Source organism: Oreochromis aureus, linkage group 8 (assembly GCF_013358895.1).
Source record: "Oreochromis aureus strain Israel breed Guangdong linkage group 8, ZZ_aureus, whole genome shotgun sequence".
Taxonomy (NCBI): Eukaryota; Metazoa; Chordata; class Actinopteri; order Cichliformes; family Cichlidae; genus Oreochromis; species Oreochromis aureus.
In genome coordinates this window covers 17364254-17381437 of record NC_052949.1, presented here as the reverse complement: position 1 = coordinate 17381437, position 17184 = coordinate 17364254, and the positions used below count along the sequence as shown (strand labels likewise).

The 17184-nt window shown below is 39.7% G+C and overlaps 2 protein-coding genes across 2 annotated transcripts; one reads left to right on the top strand and one right to left on the bottom strand.

The window, feature by feature from the left end:
• Positions 1 to 250: 250 nt before the first annotated feature.
• On the top strand, positions 251 to 4055 carry aldoab (aldolase a, fructose-bisphosphate, b). The gene is made up of 7 exons (XM_031749257.2): positions 251 to 385; positions 1645 to 1763; positions 2015 to 2281; positions 2377 to 2537; positions 2875 to 3133; positions 3259 to 3458; positions 3594 to 4055. Exons 2-7 carry the CDS (start codon positions 1652 to 1654, stop codon positions 3684 to 3686), a joined length of 1092 nt encoding a protein of 363 aa, XP_031605117.1. The 5' UTR covers positions 251 to 385; positions 1645 to 1651; the 3' UTR covers positions 3687 to 4055.
• A 2668-nt stretch (positions 4056 to 6723) lies between these two features.
• Positions 6724 to 14578, bottom strand: LOC116327656 (tryptase-like). The gene is made up of 6 exons (XM_039616794.1): positions 14533 to 14578; positions 13967 to 13981; positions 13669 to 13831; positions 8261 to 8529; positions 7348 to 7496; positions 6724 to 7167 (listed from the first exon to the last, which is right to left on the bottom strand). The coding sequence occupies exons 1-6, from the start codon at positions 14576 to 14578 to the stop codon at positions 6853 to 6855; spliced, it is 957 nt and encodes a 318-aa protein (XP_039472728.1). The 3' UTR covers positions 6724 to 6852.
• Between the last annotated feature and the right edge of the window lie 2606 nt (positions 14579 to 17184).

Here is a 17184-nt window from a genome sequence, read left to right as displayed (position 1 = left end):
AAACACTTACATAGTAGGCAAATTTGCGCCATGCCATTCTTCCCTAAACATTTCTGGATAATATCGTCTACTCATCACCCATCTATCTGGACTTTATCTAAACCCTAACTGCCTGTTATTCCATCGCATTTTGTGCCATTCACTGAAACACTCTTTGCCCTTTGAGTGGCTGCTTGCTAGCACGTTACTCCAGCCCCAGTCCTGCTGAATGTCACAAGCCATCTCTGGTTGCATCCTGTTCTTTTTATAGTTGGGCAGCTGAAATGTGAGGGGTCACAATGGGAGGATAAATACAAGGGCCAGCAGGACTGCAGGGGTGTCACAGACGAAGGCCGGATCTTCTCCCTTCTTCTCCCTTCTCTCAGCTCTCCTCGCAACCTCAAAGGTAAAAGATTGAATTCATGCCCATGAAGAAAACAGCATTTTAAGTGGATTTGTTGGTTAGCTATTGAATGTTATGTTATAAAGCCTTGGCATAATGAGAGGCTTATGACCTGTATACCAGAATTAAAATAAAAACAGTGTTATGCATCTTCTTGTAGCTTTCACAACTGTGTGGTTAACATGACTAGCTCGAAGTATATCAGTGAAACCCGCAGGTTCATGTCTGTTGGTTAAATGCAAGTGTGCGTCTTTTTTTTTCGTTACCTCAGTGAACCAGATGCTATACAGATGAAAATATCTCATTGTTTTCTATAGTATAACAACACTAAATAATGATTGTGATGAACTGTGAGAATGATTCTCCCTTGACATTAAACAAAGCTGATCATTTTTGGTAAACTTCAGTCACCTAGCTTTATCTGATGTAAAGTTTCCATTGGCACATTGGTGGGGTGACTCAATAGTCTGACTAATTTCTTGCTTTACTGGATCAATTCATCTAAACTACCTTCTGCAATGTGGCATGCCTCATCAACAGCGGGGTGTAACACTGCACATTTTCTTTTTTGCAGCCCCTTCATGCTACATGAGCTACAGTGCACTCACTGCCTCATGCAAGCAGTATACTGGGTACACTGGGTATATTTAGTCTAACGTATTGATAGTGGCGACAGGGTGACAGTTGGAGGAGGTATGCGATAGGAGGCCAGTCAAGCGGAATGGTGAGGGAAGGGGGGCTGTGGAGGGGAATGGAAAGGTCAGGGATAAGAGGCTAGAAAATGGAATAGGTCACGGACGTGCACACGATTTTTTAAGGGTGGTCAGATGCATGGAGGGTGGGGCATGTGGTGGTGGTGGGGGGGTATCTGTGGGAGTTCTCTGACACTGGATCCTCTGTGAGGCTACATATTGTGCCTGGGGAATAGTGAAACCAGTGCACAAGCTGCTGCAGCAGTTAAAGCTTAAACAGCTGCTGTCGCATGTAGGACACAAGCTGGCCTGGGTTGTTTTAGCAAAAGATAGTCTGACAGGAAAACATAAAACCATGAGCCAGACGTTTTGGGGGTTTTTTTACCACTTCCTTCACACAATGAACCCGATGTTCTGTTCTCCTTTCATCTAGCAGTTTCCCACACATATACCCTGAAACTGTTACACTCAAAAGCAGATATGCAGAGGCACACTGTAAAAATGTATAACCCCTGTGTCCTGTTCATTATTAATTTCTCAAATTTTTGTCTTCCCTTTATTTATATCAAGAGTCAGGATGCCTCACGCATACCCTTTCCTCACTCCTGAGCAGAAGAAGGAGCTCAATGATATTGCTCTGAAGATTGTGGCTCCTGGCAAAGGAATCCTTGCCGCAGATGAGTCAACTGGTAAGAAAATGAACCTATATACTAACAATCAGTTATTTGGCACAGCCAACTCAACAGTTGCCAAAAACCATGACTTAAGGATCACAGTTAGGCTACAGTTGAAACTGGTTTCATTGTGTGTGTTTTCTCAGACCTGAACTGAAACATTTCTGCAAATGTGCAGACATGCAGACAGACTGTGGTTTCCAACACCTAATAATATAGTATTTTTTTATAGTCCATCTGATTTGATATGTTTCTATAACCTCCAGGCAGTGTGGCCAAGCGCTTCCAGAGCATCAATGCTGAGAACACTGAGGAGAACAGGAGGCTGTACCGCCAGCTCCTCTTTACTGCTGACAACCGCATCAGTCCCTGTATTGGTGGCGTTATCCTCTTCCATGAGACCATGTACCAGAAGACCGACGATGGCAAGCCTTTCCCTCAATACCTCAAAGAAAGAGACATGGTGGTGGGTATCAAGGTCGACAAAGGTGTTGTCCCCCTGGCAGGAACCAATGGCGAGACAACCACCCAGGGTGAGCACAGAAAAGATCCAGACATCATCAGTATTACATCATCATCTTTTAACATTTTTATCTAACGTATCGTGTATGGCTTTCCTTCTTAACAGGTCTCGATGGACTTTATGAGCGTTGCGCCCAGTACAAGAAGGATGGTGCTGACTTCGCTAAGTGGCGTTGTGTTCTGAAGATCACCCCCACCACGCCCTCAAGACTGGCTATCATAGAGAATGCCAATGTCCTGGCTCGCTATGCCAGCATCTGCCAGATGGTAAGACACAATAGACAGATAACCCAGTTTCACAGAATTTTACAAAATACTTTTGCTGTTTTTGCTTGTTTCTTTTTTGCATGGCTGCATTTGATATGATCATGCCACACACACACTTCCTGCATGGCTAGAAACACACAATGAGGGAACCTCAGAATGTGCCAACAAGCTCAAAAACCTTTTCTCCAAATTAATACTATATCATAGTATCCACAAGGCAGCATAGCAGAAGCAGAAATTTTTAAATTTTAAAAAGTCTTCACTGTTGGATTTCATGTCTTGCCTTCTTAATATGAGCTCCTATTTTACACTGTCCTTGTGTCCTGGCCTTTCCTAGCATGGTATTGTCCCCATTGTTGAGCCTGAGATTCTTCCTGATGGTGACCATGACCTGAAGCGTTGTCAGTACATCACTGAGAAGGTCCTGGCTGCCGTCTACAAGGCCCTGTCTGACCACCACGTCTACCTGGAGGGTACCCTGCTCAAACCCAACATGGTTACCGCTGGACACTCTTGCTCACACAAGTACACCAACCAGGAGATTGCCATGGCAACTGTTACTGCCCTGCGCCGCACCGTTCCCCCTGCAGTTCCTGGTAAGCTGAAAGTGCATCACACGCTTGCTGATATGCACACTTTTCCACTTTTTTAGACATAATCTTTTGTGACTAATCTACATTAGATCTGCACTATGGGTTGCTAAACTCTACCTGCTTTGCAGGTATTACCTTCCTGTCTGGTGGCCAGAGTGAGGAGGAGGCCTCTGTCAACCTGAACGCCATAAACCAGTGCCCCCTGCACAAGCCCTGGGCACTCACCTTCTCATATGGCCGTGCACTGCAGGCCTCTGCCCTGAAAGCCTGGGGTGGGAAGAAGGAGAACGGAAAGGCATGCCAAGAAGAGTTTGTCAAGAGAGCTCTGGTATGACTGAATATGAACTCTGTAACTAAAATATATAACTATTTGAAAGAGTTGTATTATTATTATTATTAACATCAAACTTGTGGTCTAGAGTCCTATTGTGCATTCAGTAACATCGTCTTTTCTATCTTACAGGCCAACAGCCAGGCCTGTGTGGGCAAATATGTTTCCTCTGGAGTCAGCGCTGCTGGTGGAGAGTCACTGTATGTGGCTAATCATGCTTATTAAGCATAACCACCCTTTTTCCACCCCTACCCCTCCATTATTACATCATCACGGAAAAGGACACGTCCCTTAAGGCACCACCTATGAAATTCACACTCTACTATTAAACACTACAATAGAAACAGCAACACTTTTACATCTCAGTAGGAAGCAAAAGAGAAAGAAGGAAAAAAGCTTTGAGCGGTTGCTGCAGCTAGGAGACTAAAACACGTTCTTCCTCCATTCCCTTAGCTTTTATTTTTAAACACCTTTTTTCAGGTGAAGATTCCCACACTGTTTTTACACTTGTACTATTTTCCTTGGTCTGCTTCCAGTAAGTTCAGTATATGATTTATACTGGTTCCATGGAATAAAGTATTTGCCGTAGCGTGACGCTTTCCTTCCTTTTTCTGGTTTTACTTTGTGTTTTACTTCTCACTGGTCAACATTATTTTAAGTTCCCATGAAACTAACACTGTCAGTTGCCATAATAATTACACTTCAAGCAGAAGTAGCCTTATGCGGTTTACTGATCTAGCTTTATTTTTAATAGCAAATGAAGTTTGCTGATGGGACTGTAAGGTAGCAAATTACCAAATAGAAGTAAAATATGTCCTTGTTACTGTTTTTTTTTCAAAGATTTATTTATTGCTTTTCCAAAAGTATTTTAAACAACGAAAACAGATAAAAATAAAATAAAATAAAGGAGGAGATTAATAAAAATTGAGTATGTAATGATAATATATGCTCATTGTATATGAACAGTGTAAACACACAGATATAGATATATACACTCACCCATGTAGATCCTTGTTACTGTTATTTTAAACCCTCTGCTCTGTTTAGGATCCCCAGAGGATTGATTCTTTGTTACAAATTGAACTGTTTGCACGTAAAAAGTTGAAGCATTAAGAAAAACAGTCAACACAGAAACCTTTCCCTTATAGTCAGGGAATTCAGTAGTACTTTGAAAAAGTACATATTAACCAATTTCAACTGCAAGAGATGGAATAAATCCTAAATAGTAAATAAATAAAACAATGAATTTTATACTGGGGCTTTATGGAGGCCCCAATTTAATCCTCAGCTGTCTTCTGACTGGCTGCCCCTCATATATATAAGGTTTGAACAGGAGTTTGTCTTTGTAGGTTCTCACTCATCCAGGTCATGATAGTCCAAGGAGCTACTGGACTCCTTTAGGGTCCATGAAGAGGTTTAACCTCTCATCTAAGAATCTTTTTCAGTTCTGAAACCAAATGGTGGAGAGTCCCAGGTATTTAAACGTTAATGGGGGTGTCATAGAGCAGCTGCTCAAAGAAGTCCTATCATTAATTAATGTTTCAATTTTAAATATGATCAACTTGTCTGTATTATTCGGCTATGTACTTTGGTATTAAAAATTCTTGAGTAATTTTAAAACAACTGATCATCTGCAGAGCAATGGTTTATTTGAAGATTTTCAGTCAGGTTTCAGAGCACGTCACAGTAAAGAAACAGCTTTAGTACACATACAAGGTGTTGAATAATCAGGCCCCATCTTATCTTAATGACCTTTATCAAAAAAGAATGGGAGGCAGAGCCTTCAGACACCCTCTCTGCTTTTAAGATTTGGCTTAAAACATTCCTTTTTGATAAAAGCATATAGTCAGGTTTCAGAGCACGTCATATGGTTAGATCAGGTGACCCTGAATCCTCCCTTAGTTACGCTGCATTAGGTGTAGACTGCTGCGGGATTCCCATGAGTCTTTCTTTTTCAGTCACCTTTTTCAATCACTATGTTTTTATACACCTCTCTAAATTTAATTATTAGTTATTATTAAACTCTGGCTCTCTTCCACAGCATGTCTTTGTCCCGTCCTCCTCTCATCTCCTCACCCAGCGCCCCTCCCTGAGCCTGGTTCTCCTGGAGGTTTACTCCTGTTAAAGGGAAGTTTTTTCATTCCCACTGTCGCCAAAGCGCTTACTCATAGGGGGTCAGTATGATTGTTGGGGTTTACTATGTTTTCTTTGTATTATTGCAGAGTCTTTACCTTACAACATAAAGTGCCACGAGGCAGTTGTTGTTGTGATTTGGCGCTATAAGTATCTGATGAGTATATTAATGTAACAGGACATACATCAAACTTAACAGGAGATAAGCACAACAGATCCACTTTAACAATCCTTGATACATCCAGGTTTATTTAAGAAGCCTGAGTTTAAATATTGGGGGGGGGTTTTATAAATAATTTCCATTTTCTCTGATTAGATTGGAGCATGGCGTTACAGGAAGAGCTACATGTCAAATTCAAAGGTGTCAGCCATTCTCTTGGACAAAGAAAATGTCATTGGGTGCATGAGTTGCAGTTTCAGATCAATCCTTTGACCATAAAGTACGGTTTCAAAGAACATAACTGGTGACAGCTCACAAGCCCGAGACAGAAGTCATCGTGACCACATCCATCAGCGTATCAATGCAGAACCTCTCTTAAAAATTGCTTCCCCAAATGTTCCCACCCACAATTTCCCTGTCTCCTCAAAGACTCAGATCACTAAAATAAAACTCATATTTCAGAGTTCTGGGAAGGTTTAAAATGACATGAGAAGCCCCTGAATTAAAAATCTATAAAAGGAAGAACAAAAAGCGAAAACCAAAAATCTAGTAGATGTTGTACGTAACGTCCAAACATATACAACTGAGCATATATATATATTCATATATATTCTGCATATCTCTTCCAGTCTTGTACATAATGTTCAGTGACACCAGCAAATCAGAATAACCTTTAATTTCAGCTTGTTGTTTCCATATACAATGTACAGTGGTTTGGCTGAAAACACAAAAGGATTTATGAAGTGATTAACAAAAGAAAAAATAGAGATGTAGTGAGTGTAGTGAAAGAAAATTAAAAGCCGATGCACCCGAGCTACAGTGCAGTTATGTTATACTTGATTAGAATGTTTTTTAAAATCAAAATTCTTCATAAAACAATTAACAATTTACGTAAGTATTTTTTGTGATTATGTAATAGAAAAACACTTTATGTTGTACTAAATATACATTGATTAGTGTGTCATTGTATCTTCTAACAATTCATGCATTGTGTTAAACTTAATTTAATTCAGTCATTAAAAATACATAGGAGTGGGCGCTAATTTGCGCGCTCTATCTTTAAAGACAAAAAGAGCACAAGAGGAGATATTTTTAGTGTTAAACTAAAATGCGGTCTAGCAACATTTTCACTGAGAAGATAAAAAATCCAAGCTCAGGTGCAAACTTGGCTGAGTTTCCAGAGTTGTTGCTGCAACACACAAAGCTTCTGTCTGTGTCAGTGCCACTAGAAGTAAAGGTCACAAAGCCCACATTCGCCCCCGCAACTTGATTTGTGATCCAAGTCTGGAATTCAGACACTCGAGCGTAGACCTCAGGGAAACCTGCCTGGGCACAAGGTACTCCAAAACTGGTAATACCAGCCTGGATCCACTTGGAACCCTGTTTGCACTGCAAAGGTCCACCAGAGTCCCCCTGAAAAAAGTAGGATAAAACACAAACATTAAGAAGGGGATTGAAACAGCATATTCTCAAAACTAAAAAAGTCCATATTTACATTATAGGGCTGAAATTGCAAAAAAAAAACAAAAAAAAAACCAACTTGTTTTTCTGTAAGGGAGAATATATATTACAAAAATTTGCTTTTGTTTTAACCTGGCATGCTCCTTTGTTCTGTTGCCCCGCACAAATCATTTGCTGAGCGATTATCACATCTTGTGCTGGGATATAATCACAGCTGCACTGTTTGTTTCCAATAACAGGAATCTGAACTTCTTGTAGGGGTGCATTAGCTGGCAAATCCTCTGTGAAAGACAAAGAATGAAATGAGTCCACTCTCATCCAGTCTCACGAATTCAAAAGTATTTTCAATGGATATGTGCAAACGATAACACGAATGATGACGAGATCATTCAATATCTAAACTCCCACAAAAAACTGACATTCCTGTCAGCAACAAACAGTTTGTGCATCTGTCTAGTAGTTCAGGCACCAAAAATATTATGCGAATATGTGAACTGCCCACCTTGCAGGGTGAAAAACTTTAATAGCAACAACTTTTAAAGGAAGTAACAAAGAGCGCTTTGTGTGTGACGTCTTCTTTTGTGTGTGCAGGCCGCTTTGAGGGCCATCAACTGTTCACACTAGAGCGCGTTTGCTGTCACATTTTATTTGTAGTGTGAACAACCAGACCAAAAAAATCGGGTCTGATCAAAAAATCGGAATTCAGCATTAAGACCTGCAATGTTAACGTGGCCTTAATGCACACAGGAGGTGATCAGGGGAAGTGGAAACACATGGGGAAACAGCTGACTGTAATGGACATAATGACCCCACGGGGGAAGTCGAACAAAACACATTGAACATGGAAAATCCTGGCTCTTCAAAATAAAACAGGAAACATTGAGAGACATGACAAAACAAGCTTGACAATAAGAAACACTGGATCACAGACCCAGCCCCTGACAGTTGACATGCAAATATAAATTTAAGTGACAAAGCGAGACTAGAAAAAACCTGATGTGATGCTTCCACTGCCACCAGCTACACAAATTAAATGAAATCTCACCATAGTTTCCAAGTTTGCCCCAGCCAGTGGCCCAGCAGGATGTGGAGCTGTAGAACTGACTGGAGTTACTTGCCAGGCAGATAGGTCTGATGTAGTCAGTGAAGCTGACAGGGCTGCTGAGCTTCATCAGGGCAATGTCGTTGTACGAGTAATAATTGTTGTAGTTAGGGTGGACAATGACCTGCGACACACTCCGTTTCACCTCATGAGTGTTAGGCCCAGCCTGAGTCTCTCTCCCGAAGTAGAGCGTCCATGCACTAAGTGAGTTTCTGTATTAAATGAATAATAATGAAATCAGTCCATGGATTTAAAATATTTTCTCAAATCTGTCGTGTCCTATTTTGATGGCAATTGTTTTTTATTGTATTTAACCACTAGTAGAATCATACATCCATTATCTCATCCTATTCAGAGTCACATGAGTTAACCCAGCTGTCATGGGGCAAAAGGCAGGGAACGCCCTGGGCAGGACAACCATTCACATGTATGGCCAAATTATAATCACATAATCTAACTCCATGCATGTTTTTGAGCTGTGAGAGTAGACCCACACAGAAAGGCTTAAACCTGATTTGAACCCATGACCTTCCCAATCAAAGTCAATTAAACCCAAATGTGAATGGTGACACCCTGACTTATACTAAACCCAGGGTCAGAAGCTAACTGTAAAAAAAAAAAACTGCCTGATAGAAACATGTGTGCAAATTTGAATGAAAACAAAAACAAAACAAGGTGTGACGACAGAAGCTTGTGCCCAATCAAAGTCAATTAAACCCAAATGATGAACTAGATAAACAGTGTGTTTATGGGTCACCCTGACTTATACTAATTTCACAAACCACAGGGTCAGAAGCTAACTGTAAAAAACCTTTCCACCTATGTTAGGTGCTCAGGATCAAAGGAAAACTTTTTTAATTATGCATACAAACCATCAATATTTCCTCAGCTGAATTTGTACGTGTTGTATAAACAAATAGAACTGCCACAGACCTTCCATGACCACTATTGAGTTAAATTATCTAACAAACACATTAATATAAAGTTATGAAACAGAAAAGTAACTTATGTGGGTGGTAATTTTGTACAAAATAACTACTTTCTTTGCATGTATACACTGGTAAATAAGGCCCAAAGTAGTTTTTTATGGACAGTAAGAATTGATATGAATAAACATACAGAACAAAGAGTACATGCAGCATCCTTTGACAGCCTAAACTAAAATCACCCCCATAATGTGGGGCTGTGTGACACAGTGTAACATTTGTGTCATGGTCCTTGGTTTTTCTGTTGTGTTTTCCTTGGTCCTTGTTAAATATAGTGGCTCTGTTGTGTTTCTATTTATTTCTTTGGCCTCCTGTATCTTTTTGTTTCCCTCATCAGGTTTATTGTTAATCTACAGATCTCAGTGTTTTTGTCTTTTGTTTTTCTGTTTAATTCTAATTTTTTCTCCTTCACTAGTTTCACATCTGTGTTTGTGTATAGAGTATAGAGCCCTGTCTTTCTTTTTGTTGTTGCATTTTTTTCTATGATCTTGTTGCCCGTACTCCTTTATTCGTTTCTGAACTTTTGGATTTGCACTTTTACTTATTTTAACCAGGTTTTACATTTTTGTCAGCTTTTAAAGTTCATTTTTCACTGACTTATTTGGCTTCGAGTTCGTTGCTGGGCTCTCTCTAGAACACAAGTGTCAAACTCCAGGCCTCGAGGGCCGGTGTCCTGCAGGTTTTAGATGTGTCCTTGATCCAACACAGCTGATTTAAATGGCTAAATTACCTCCTCAACATGTCTTGCAGTTCTCCAGAAGCCTGGTAATGCACTAATCATTTGATGCAGGTGTGTTGACCCAGGGTGTTATCTAAAACCTGCAGGACACCAGCCCTCGAGGCCTGGAGTTCGACACTCCTGCTCTAGAATAACCCAGACATAACCCTGGTTCTTGTATGCACAGAGCGAAAGATATCTAGCCGAGAGGCAAATTGTGTTGAAACGAGGATAAGTTCATATTTAGATAAGATGTGCACATGTTCAACAAATGCTCCCAAAACCTGTCTTAACTGATAAATCCTAAATTTGGAATTTGGCGCAAATCCAAAGGTCCAAACACAACACAACACGATCTTTGCATCATCATTTTCAAATTTTGTGTTCTTGTAACTGTATAATCAAACCCAGCCCATACAGGGACAGTAACTTGTTATTTAAATTATTTACTGTCTATACTTGGCCACGCCTTGGTTTGAACATGAGACTTATATTTATAAAAGTCTATATAGGAGCTCTATTTAGAGTACATTGAGCACAAAGTGTGTTACAAGAAAGCAAAGTGACAAAGTAAAAGGTTAAAAAGTATTGCATCCCACTTATTACAGCTTCTTTACAGCTGTGCAAAACATACTGTGGTCACAATCTGTAATACAGTAATGTAGCTCATGCTGTACTAAATTGAATATCGGGTTACAGTTATAATTATGTGTTTATTTGTGTTACCCAAGTTGCTCAGTTATCTGCATAAGGTATATATTGGTTATTATGTGACAATGTATATTGTCACATAATATACATTGTCACATAATGTATATTGTGTCATATTATGGAGTGATGCAGAAGGAATGTAACAAGTAGTAGTTAAGTAGTGTAATGCATTAGCGTTTTTCAAAAAGTAATGAGTAATGTCTAATAGATTACTTTTTTGAGTAACAACCACAATACTGGCTGTAAGAAACTGTCATAGACATGGTAGTAAATCTGTAAATTTCAGTTCTCCAAATAAATAAAAAATTGGCTCTATTGTATAATAATTTCTACCACATGGAAGCAAATACCATAAGCAGTGAATTCATGACTCACTTCCCCACTGTGGCATAACTTTTCAGCATATCCTTCTGCTTCCCTGCTTCTCTCTGACTTTCAAGTAAAGCCAAAAATGCTTTTACATAAGTAAGAATAAGCAATAAAACATAAAATTAAAAGCCCTTATTTTGCAGTATGCTCATGTATCACCAAGACTGGAAAGACTCGAAGCATATAAATAAGGAATTAGGAGACCTTTATTTGGGTCATTACAAACAGTGTAGTGGGTGAACCTGTTTCAGTCAAAATTAATTCCTGGTGACTGATCTGACTGCTAATTAAGCAGATATGTTGCTTATTAGGCAGTAAAATGAGTCACCACCACCAAGTTTCAGTTAGGTGTTGACCTGGACATTTGCCTTCTGGCAGAAAGAATAGGAAATCCTTTGAGAGAACAAAAAGACCAGTGTAAAGAGCAGGTTTTGCTGGATGAATGGGTCAGACACAAGACATTCACCCAGAAGACAAAAGTCAAAACTGAATTCCCACTTGGGTTCATGTGAAGGGAAAGTGGGACAGTTTTATAAATGTAATATAGAGGCTTTGTTGGATTAAATTACCCAAACTGCACAGAAACACAGAAAAAAATAATTTAAAAAAAAGTCTAAAGAAAAAAATGTAACTTTAGCTTTTTTTTTTTTTCACATGACACAATCTTGTGTGAGTGAGTGAAAGCCTTGTATTTGACCTACTTATGTACCAAGACTCACTTCCTTTACCACATGACTTTTGTATGTGCATTGTAGCAAACACTGTGACAGAACTTACAGCTTGAAGGAACTGAAATAGAACGTGTGAGTTCCTGCCTCATAATATCCAGCAGTATTTACATAGCAGCAAAGTCCATCCAGGAAAAAAGAGCGTTTTTTACAGGACTCTGCACAGTCCTGTAAAACTTAGCACATCCTACTGATTGGATAGGAATTACGAGGATCAGTAGCAATAGGTGCTTATCTGATCATCAGCAGTTCTGATGTTCTGGCAGTTTGCTGGTCTGGGGCATTCCGGTGTGCGTTCACACGATGGCCAGGAGTGGATGTCCCAGCAAATGATCACTTTAAAAAAGGGTTAGATCTCAGGGTATACAGGCCCTGGGTAGCATGCTAAATGTTAAAGCTCATCACAGTACAATTAGAAAAAGACTGAACAAAGAAGAAAGAGCTGCCAAGAGAAAGCATCTTCTCTCAAAGAAAGAAACAAAACAAAAGATGGAAACATTGTTCATGTTTGCAAAGTTTCATTTGAACAAACCACAAAACCTTTGCAACAGTTTCCTTTGAATTGATAAGATCTGAGAGGAGAAAATGTGTCCATAATGTACACTACCATGTACGGTAAAAACCAAACGCAGCATATCAGCACACACTTCATACCACTAGTCGATCATGTGGTGTAGGCGTGACGATTTTAACACCCACAGGACCACAGCACCTTGCAGTCAGCCATGAAGTGTTCTGTACATATACATGCTTCTTCAAGCTACTGAAGTGGATTAGTTAGGTCAGTTCACCCACACAGCATCAGGTTTAGCTCATCATGTTATTGTCACTAAAGTCAGGGTGACTCGTCTGAATGTGTGACCTTTAAATGTCAAAATTAAATAGGAAGACATGCTAAGAGGATATTTCTTCATCCATTGGCAGACGCCTGTCATGGTACAAAATTGTTATCATACAGGTTGACTGTTGTGCAACAAGTAACACAAGTTACAATTAATGAGGAAAACATCTTACTCGTGGAATTCTTGTTTATCAATCAGATGTCAAAGCAAAGCAGTGAAACATCACCAGGTTTGATGATTGGATGTAAAGGAAAGGGCCACTTCCAGTCAAAAAGGTACCGCCAGCTAACACTGCTATCAGTGTTGACACCTTATCATTCTGTCTCAGGAACAAGCCTGTAGTCACGGTTAGACACACACTTCCTTCTGCGCAGTTATGGTTTGTGGCGGCAAGTCAGTAGAAAGAAACTAGATCCTATATAAAGCACAAAATGGGTTTTTTTCGCATCAGTTCATTTCTATTGTTTGCTTGCCTGTTCAACAGTTTAAGCACCAGAAGACGAGTGCCACTTAGCACCAATGTATTCAAGATAACATACAGGAAATAACTCATTTCAACATTTAGAAGTACAAATAGCACTGAAGGCCAGACATAAATATGCTAATTTGATTTTATATAGCCGTTCTTTTAATAGTTTATTAACATAAATATTTGTTCTGATGAGCTGGAATCACCATTTTTCTACTGTAGAAACATCTTCTGCACTATAGTGAACCAGTTGAACTTGTATGTTAGTTATTCTAGTTATCTGTCACCAACAAATATTGATTTGTATCAGCTAACTTTATTAAAACTGCTCTGTGAACGCGTCTGTCGGGATATTTTACTCAACTTTTAATTCACATGCTTCACTTGTTTTTTGAGTCTCTCACTGATGTTTGGTTTCTTTGAAGTCTGTATTTTGGTCTCTAAAATACTGAATTTGTAACACAATGTTCCCACATAGGCTTCCGGTAAAAACGTGAAATAGAGAATGAAACAAAGAGTATATCTTACTTTATAATGCAGTGAGCTGCTGTGAGCACCCACTGGTCACTGATGAGGGTGCCTCCACAGATATGAGATGATTGATAGTGTACGCTCACCTGCCAGGGCCATGACCCAGCTGTGGCATTCTGACCACCCACTATTCTTGTATTGAGAGGTGCCACCCCACAATCTGACAGAGCATAGACAGCTGGGTGTCAGTTGATATGCAATAAAATTTCTCATACTTGATTCTAGTCACACTGGAATATGAACATTCAGAGTATTTACACAGTTGTTTGGTATATAGGAAATGTGATGTGCTCACCCTGAGCCTTCGAGCCTGTAAGAATAAGAGAAGAAGTTACTAGAAATTATAATCTTTGTGAATGTTGCCATATATGTAACAACAGCCACATGGGGACACTAGAGTTACAGCGGCTTTCGCCAACTGTAATACGGCTAAGGGGCAAATGGTACTATGAGTTCTTAGATCACATATTATTTGCATCATTTCAAGTCAACAAATTTGACTTGATGCAGGCCGTACTGTCTTTCTGAATACATGAAAAACGTTCTGCATCTGATATTACTTTGTGGTTTGTTTTGACACATCGAAGACTTGTTGTTACTAAGTTGCTACGTTACTAAGCAAATGGCCAACAAAAATAGTTTACGCATTGCTGATAACCAACAGTACGTCTGTTTAATGAAGCAGTATTGCGGTAATTCCTGTTTTCATAAAGTGCATATTGACAGCAGAGGCTTTGTTTCGTTTCACCTTCTCTTTAGAACGTTTTTTAGCCATCATTAACCAGATTTCCAAACATTACACAAAATAGCTCTAAAACAAAATCAAAAAAGCTGTTAAATGCTATATAGATTAGGGCTCACCTTGCAGAGTGATGAGTGCACACACCAAGACGATCCAGGCTGCCATCCTGTGTGCTCACAATAACCAGAGGCGTCATTGTGATCGTTTTCTTTCATTAAATTTTCAAAACAAGTCAGGTAATGTTGCACACTGAACACTACATATTCAAACCGGTTTCTCTACCTTCCAGTATAATATAAGTGTCCTGGGTTTTGTACCCAGCTTTTTATATTTGGGACTCTGTTTTCTGTTTGATATTTCCAATTTAACTTTGTTGTAGTTTTCAGTTTAAACTTTACCTTTGCTTTGCTTAGGTTTTTATTCAGATTTTGTATTCATCATATTCTTTGTTACTCTTAAGTGTTTCCAGCCCTCCTATGTTCCCAATGCCAAGTCGGTGTTTCTGTGTTTCTTCTGTGTTTCTTCTGTGTTTAGTCTTTTTGTTTACTTTGGCCTGTCAAGTCCAGTCTGTCCCTGCACTCGTACCAGTTCCTCGAATATGGCATCAAGCAGGTGTTCCTGTCCCCAATGAGTGAGTTCCCAGGCATGAACACTGCCTGCAGTCATTGGAGGAGCAGGCTGTGTGCCCTCCACTACCCCAGCTCGCTTCATCTTCACCAGAGATTTGCACCCCGCCAATTGGTCCTGCTCTGCTTCAGTCTTGACCTTGCAGTCAAGTTCAACAGGACTGTAATTTTCCAAGGTTTTTAGCAGATGCATCTACGGCATGAATATCAGATTCACAAACTTGGGAGTCCACGCTCCTCGTCCATCTGACAAAGATTGTTTTACTGTGGGGTATTTGTGACCTACTGAGCATTAATGGGCACTTGCCATAAAACTGAGCAAAAATATGGGAAGAAGTCGTGATGACTTCTGCATCACCTTTTAAAATCAAGGTTCTTTTGTGTGATAGCAAAAAACACAAAAATGGCATTGTTTACTTAACTAATAAAAAGATCAGAACAAAGGTCCAGCTGGCATTTTAATCTCAAGGGATTTTCTCTTTTCAAACGTTCTCAGCTAGAGTGAAAATTACATTGAAGCTTTTGTCAAACATCCATATTATTGCTCAGGATGCCAGATGTTACCTATGTTAATAAAAACAATATGTATACAGTTTTATATCCAAGGCAAGATGGTGAACAAACAATCCAGTTGGACTTCCACTAGGCTACTTAATAATGTAATGGTGCACCGTGTTGATGTGGGTATGCAATAAGAGTGGGTTGACTACTAAAACCACATCACTTTAAAAAATGAATATAAAACCCGTCATGAAAGTTAAACAGAGTGATTCCCATGTTGTGGGTGGTTGTTCACCATCCTATGTACTCATATTTTATCTTTCTGCTGCACAGGGTCCGTGCTACAAGATGGGCACAACAGACTTCAGGCTTGCTAGCAGTGGTGAATTTGATTAGGTGATGTGCAAAAAGAACTAGAGTCACATCCAGTATTTTTCTTGCTGAGGACTTCTCTACACTCACACAACCACAAATATAAAATGTAATTACCTTATGAGCTTTATCCACAAAAAATGTACAACTTTCAATCAAGAAATTGTTACATCTAAGTTCTTGTGGGTTACTTATACACAGCAGTCATGTCTGCATAAGTCTGAGTGAGAGCAGGAAAAAAAGAATATAATTTGCAGAGCAAATAAAAGGAAGACATAAACAAGGGGTCGGTGTCTGCAGTTAAGACTTTCTGTACACACCACTGAGGTTAACTGGTTATAGTTTTCAAATGTCCACAAGTCCACAATGGCCTGTTTTGGTCTAGGTAATGTAAATTTTGTCAACCTATCCACAAACCTATCTGAAACCCTACGCCTTAGCTTACGTCACTTGTCGCACAGTTTGCAAGAAATGTAACCACACACAGTGCAGACACAGCATGTAATGACTGTTATTGGCACGTTCAGTACCGTCATTTCCTCCTATGCATTCCTCCTTCAAATTGACAGGAAGAGAATAGATCTAATGGAAGGCCATTTAGTGTTGTGGTGGCAAAATTGAAGAGCAATGCTGTCATTGCATAGCTGCTGAACAGACGATCAATTTGAAAGCATTTTAAGCTTTTAAGCTCTTTAACTGATTTGCATTGATTTGCATCATTGATTTGACTGTCATATTTTTTAAGTCGATTTGTTGAATGGGGCGATCGTGGCTCAAAAGTTGGCAGTTCATCTTGTAATTGGAAGGTTCGAACAGTCTCGGTCGTTGTGTCCTTGGACAAAACACTTCACTCGTTGCCTACTGGTGGTGGTCAGAGGGCCCAGTGGCACCAGTGTCCGGCAGCCTCGCCTCTGTCTGTGCGCTGTGGCTACAGTTAAGCTTGTCATCACCAGTGTGCGAATGGGTGAATGACCGAATGTAGTGTAAAGCGCTATACAAATACAGGCCATTTACCATTTCTTTTTTTTTTTTTTAATTAAAATATTGTCTTTCAAGAATCATTGGGGGAAAAAATACTTGCTGTGTGCATTTGGAACCAGTGCTCTGATTTTGTCCTGGGTTATAAATGCAGCACACCTGTTTCTTTACACTCTGCACTTTCACCCTGTGACCTCCCACAATGGAAGCCGCAACACCAGTTTCGGGCCTAAAACACTCACTACTCTTTTCTAAACACCACCACCAATGCATTTCTAAATGCATTTCTGAATA

What these genes read in the sequence shown, in the direction of transcription:
- aldoab (XM_031749257.2), top strand. Translation starts at nt 1,652, where the DNA reads ATGCCTCACGCATACCCTTTCCTCACTCCTGAGCAGAAGAAGGAGCTC. An exon ending in TGCCGCAGATGAGTCAACTG is followed by an intron (nt 1,764 to 2,014) that starts GTAAGAAAATGA and finishes TATAACCTCCAG; the next exon opens with GCAGTGTGGCCAAGCGCTTC. An exon ending in TGGCGAGACAACCACCCAGG is followed by an intron (nt 2,282 to 2,376) that starts GTGAGCACAGAA and finishes CCTTCTTAACAG; the next exon opens with GTCTCGATGGACTTTATGAG.
- LOC116327656 (XM_039616794.1), bottom strand. Translation starts at nt 14,578, where the DNA reads ATGGCAGCCTGGATCGTCTTGGTGTGTGCACTCATCACTCTGCAAG. An exon ending in GGGCAAACTTGGAAACTATG is followed by an intron (nt 7,497 to 8,260) that starts GTGAGATTTCAT and finishes TGTCTTTCACAG; the next exon opens with AGGATTTGCCAGCTAATGCA. An exon ending in AGAACAAAGGAGCATGCCAG is followed by an intron (nt 7,168 to 7,347) that starts GTTAAAACAAAA and finishes TACTTTTTTCAG; the next exon opens with GGGGACTCTGGTGGACCTTT.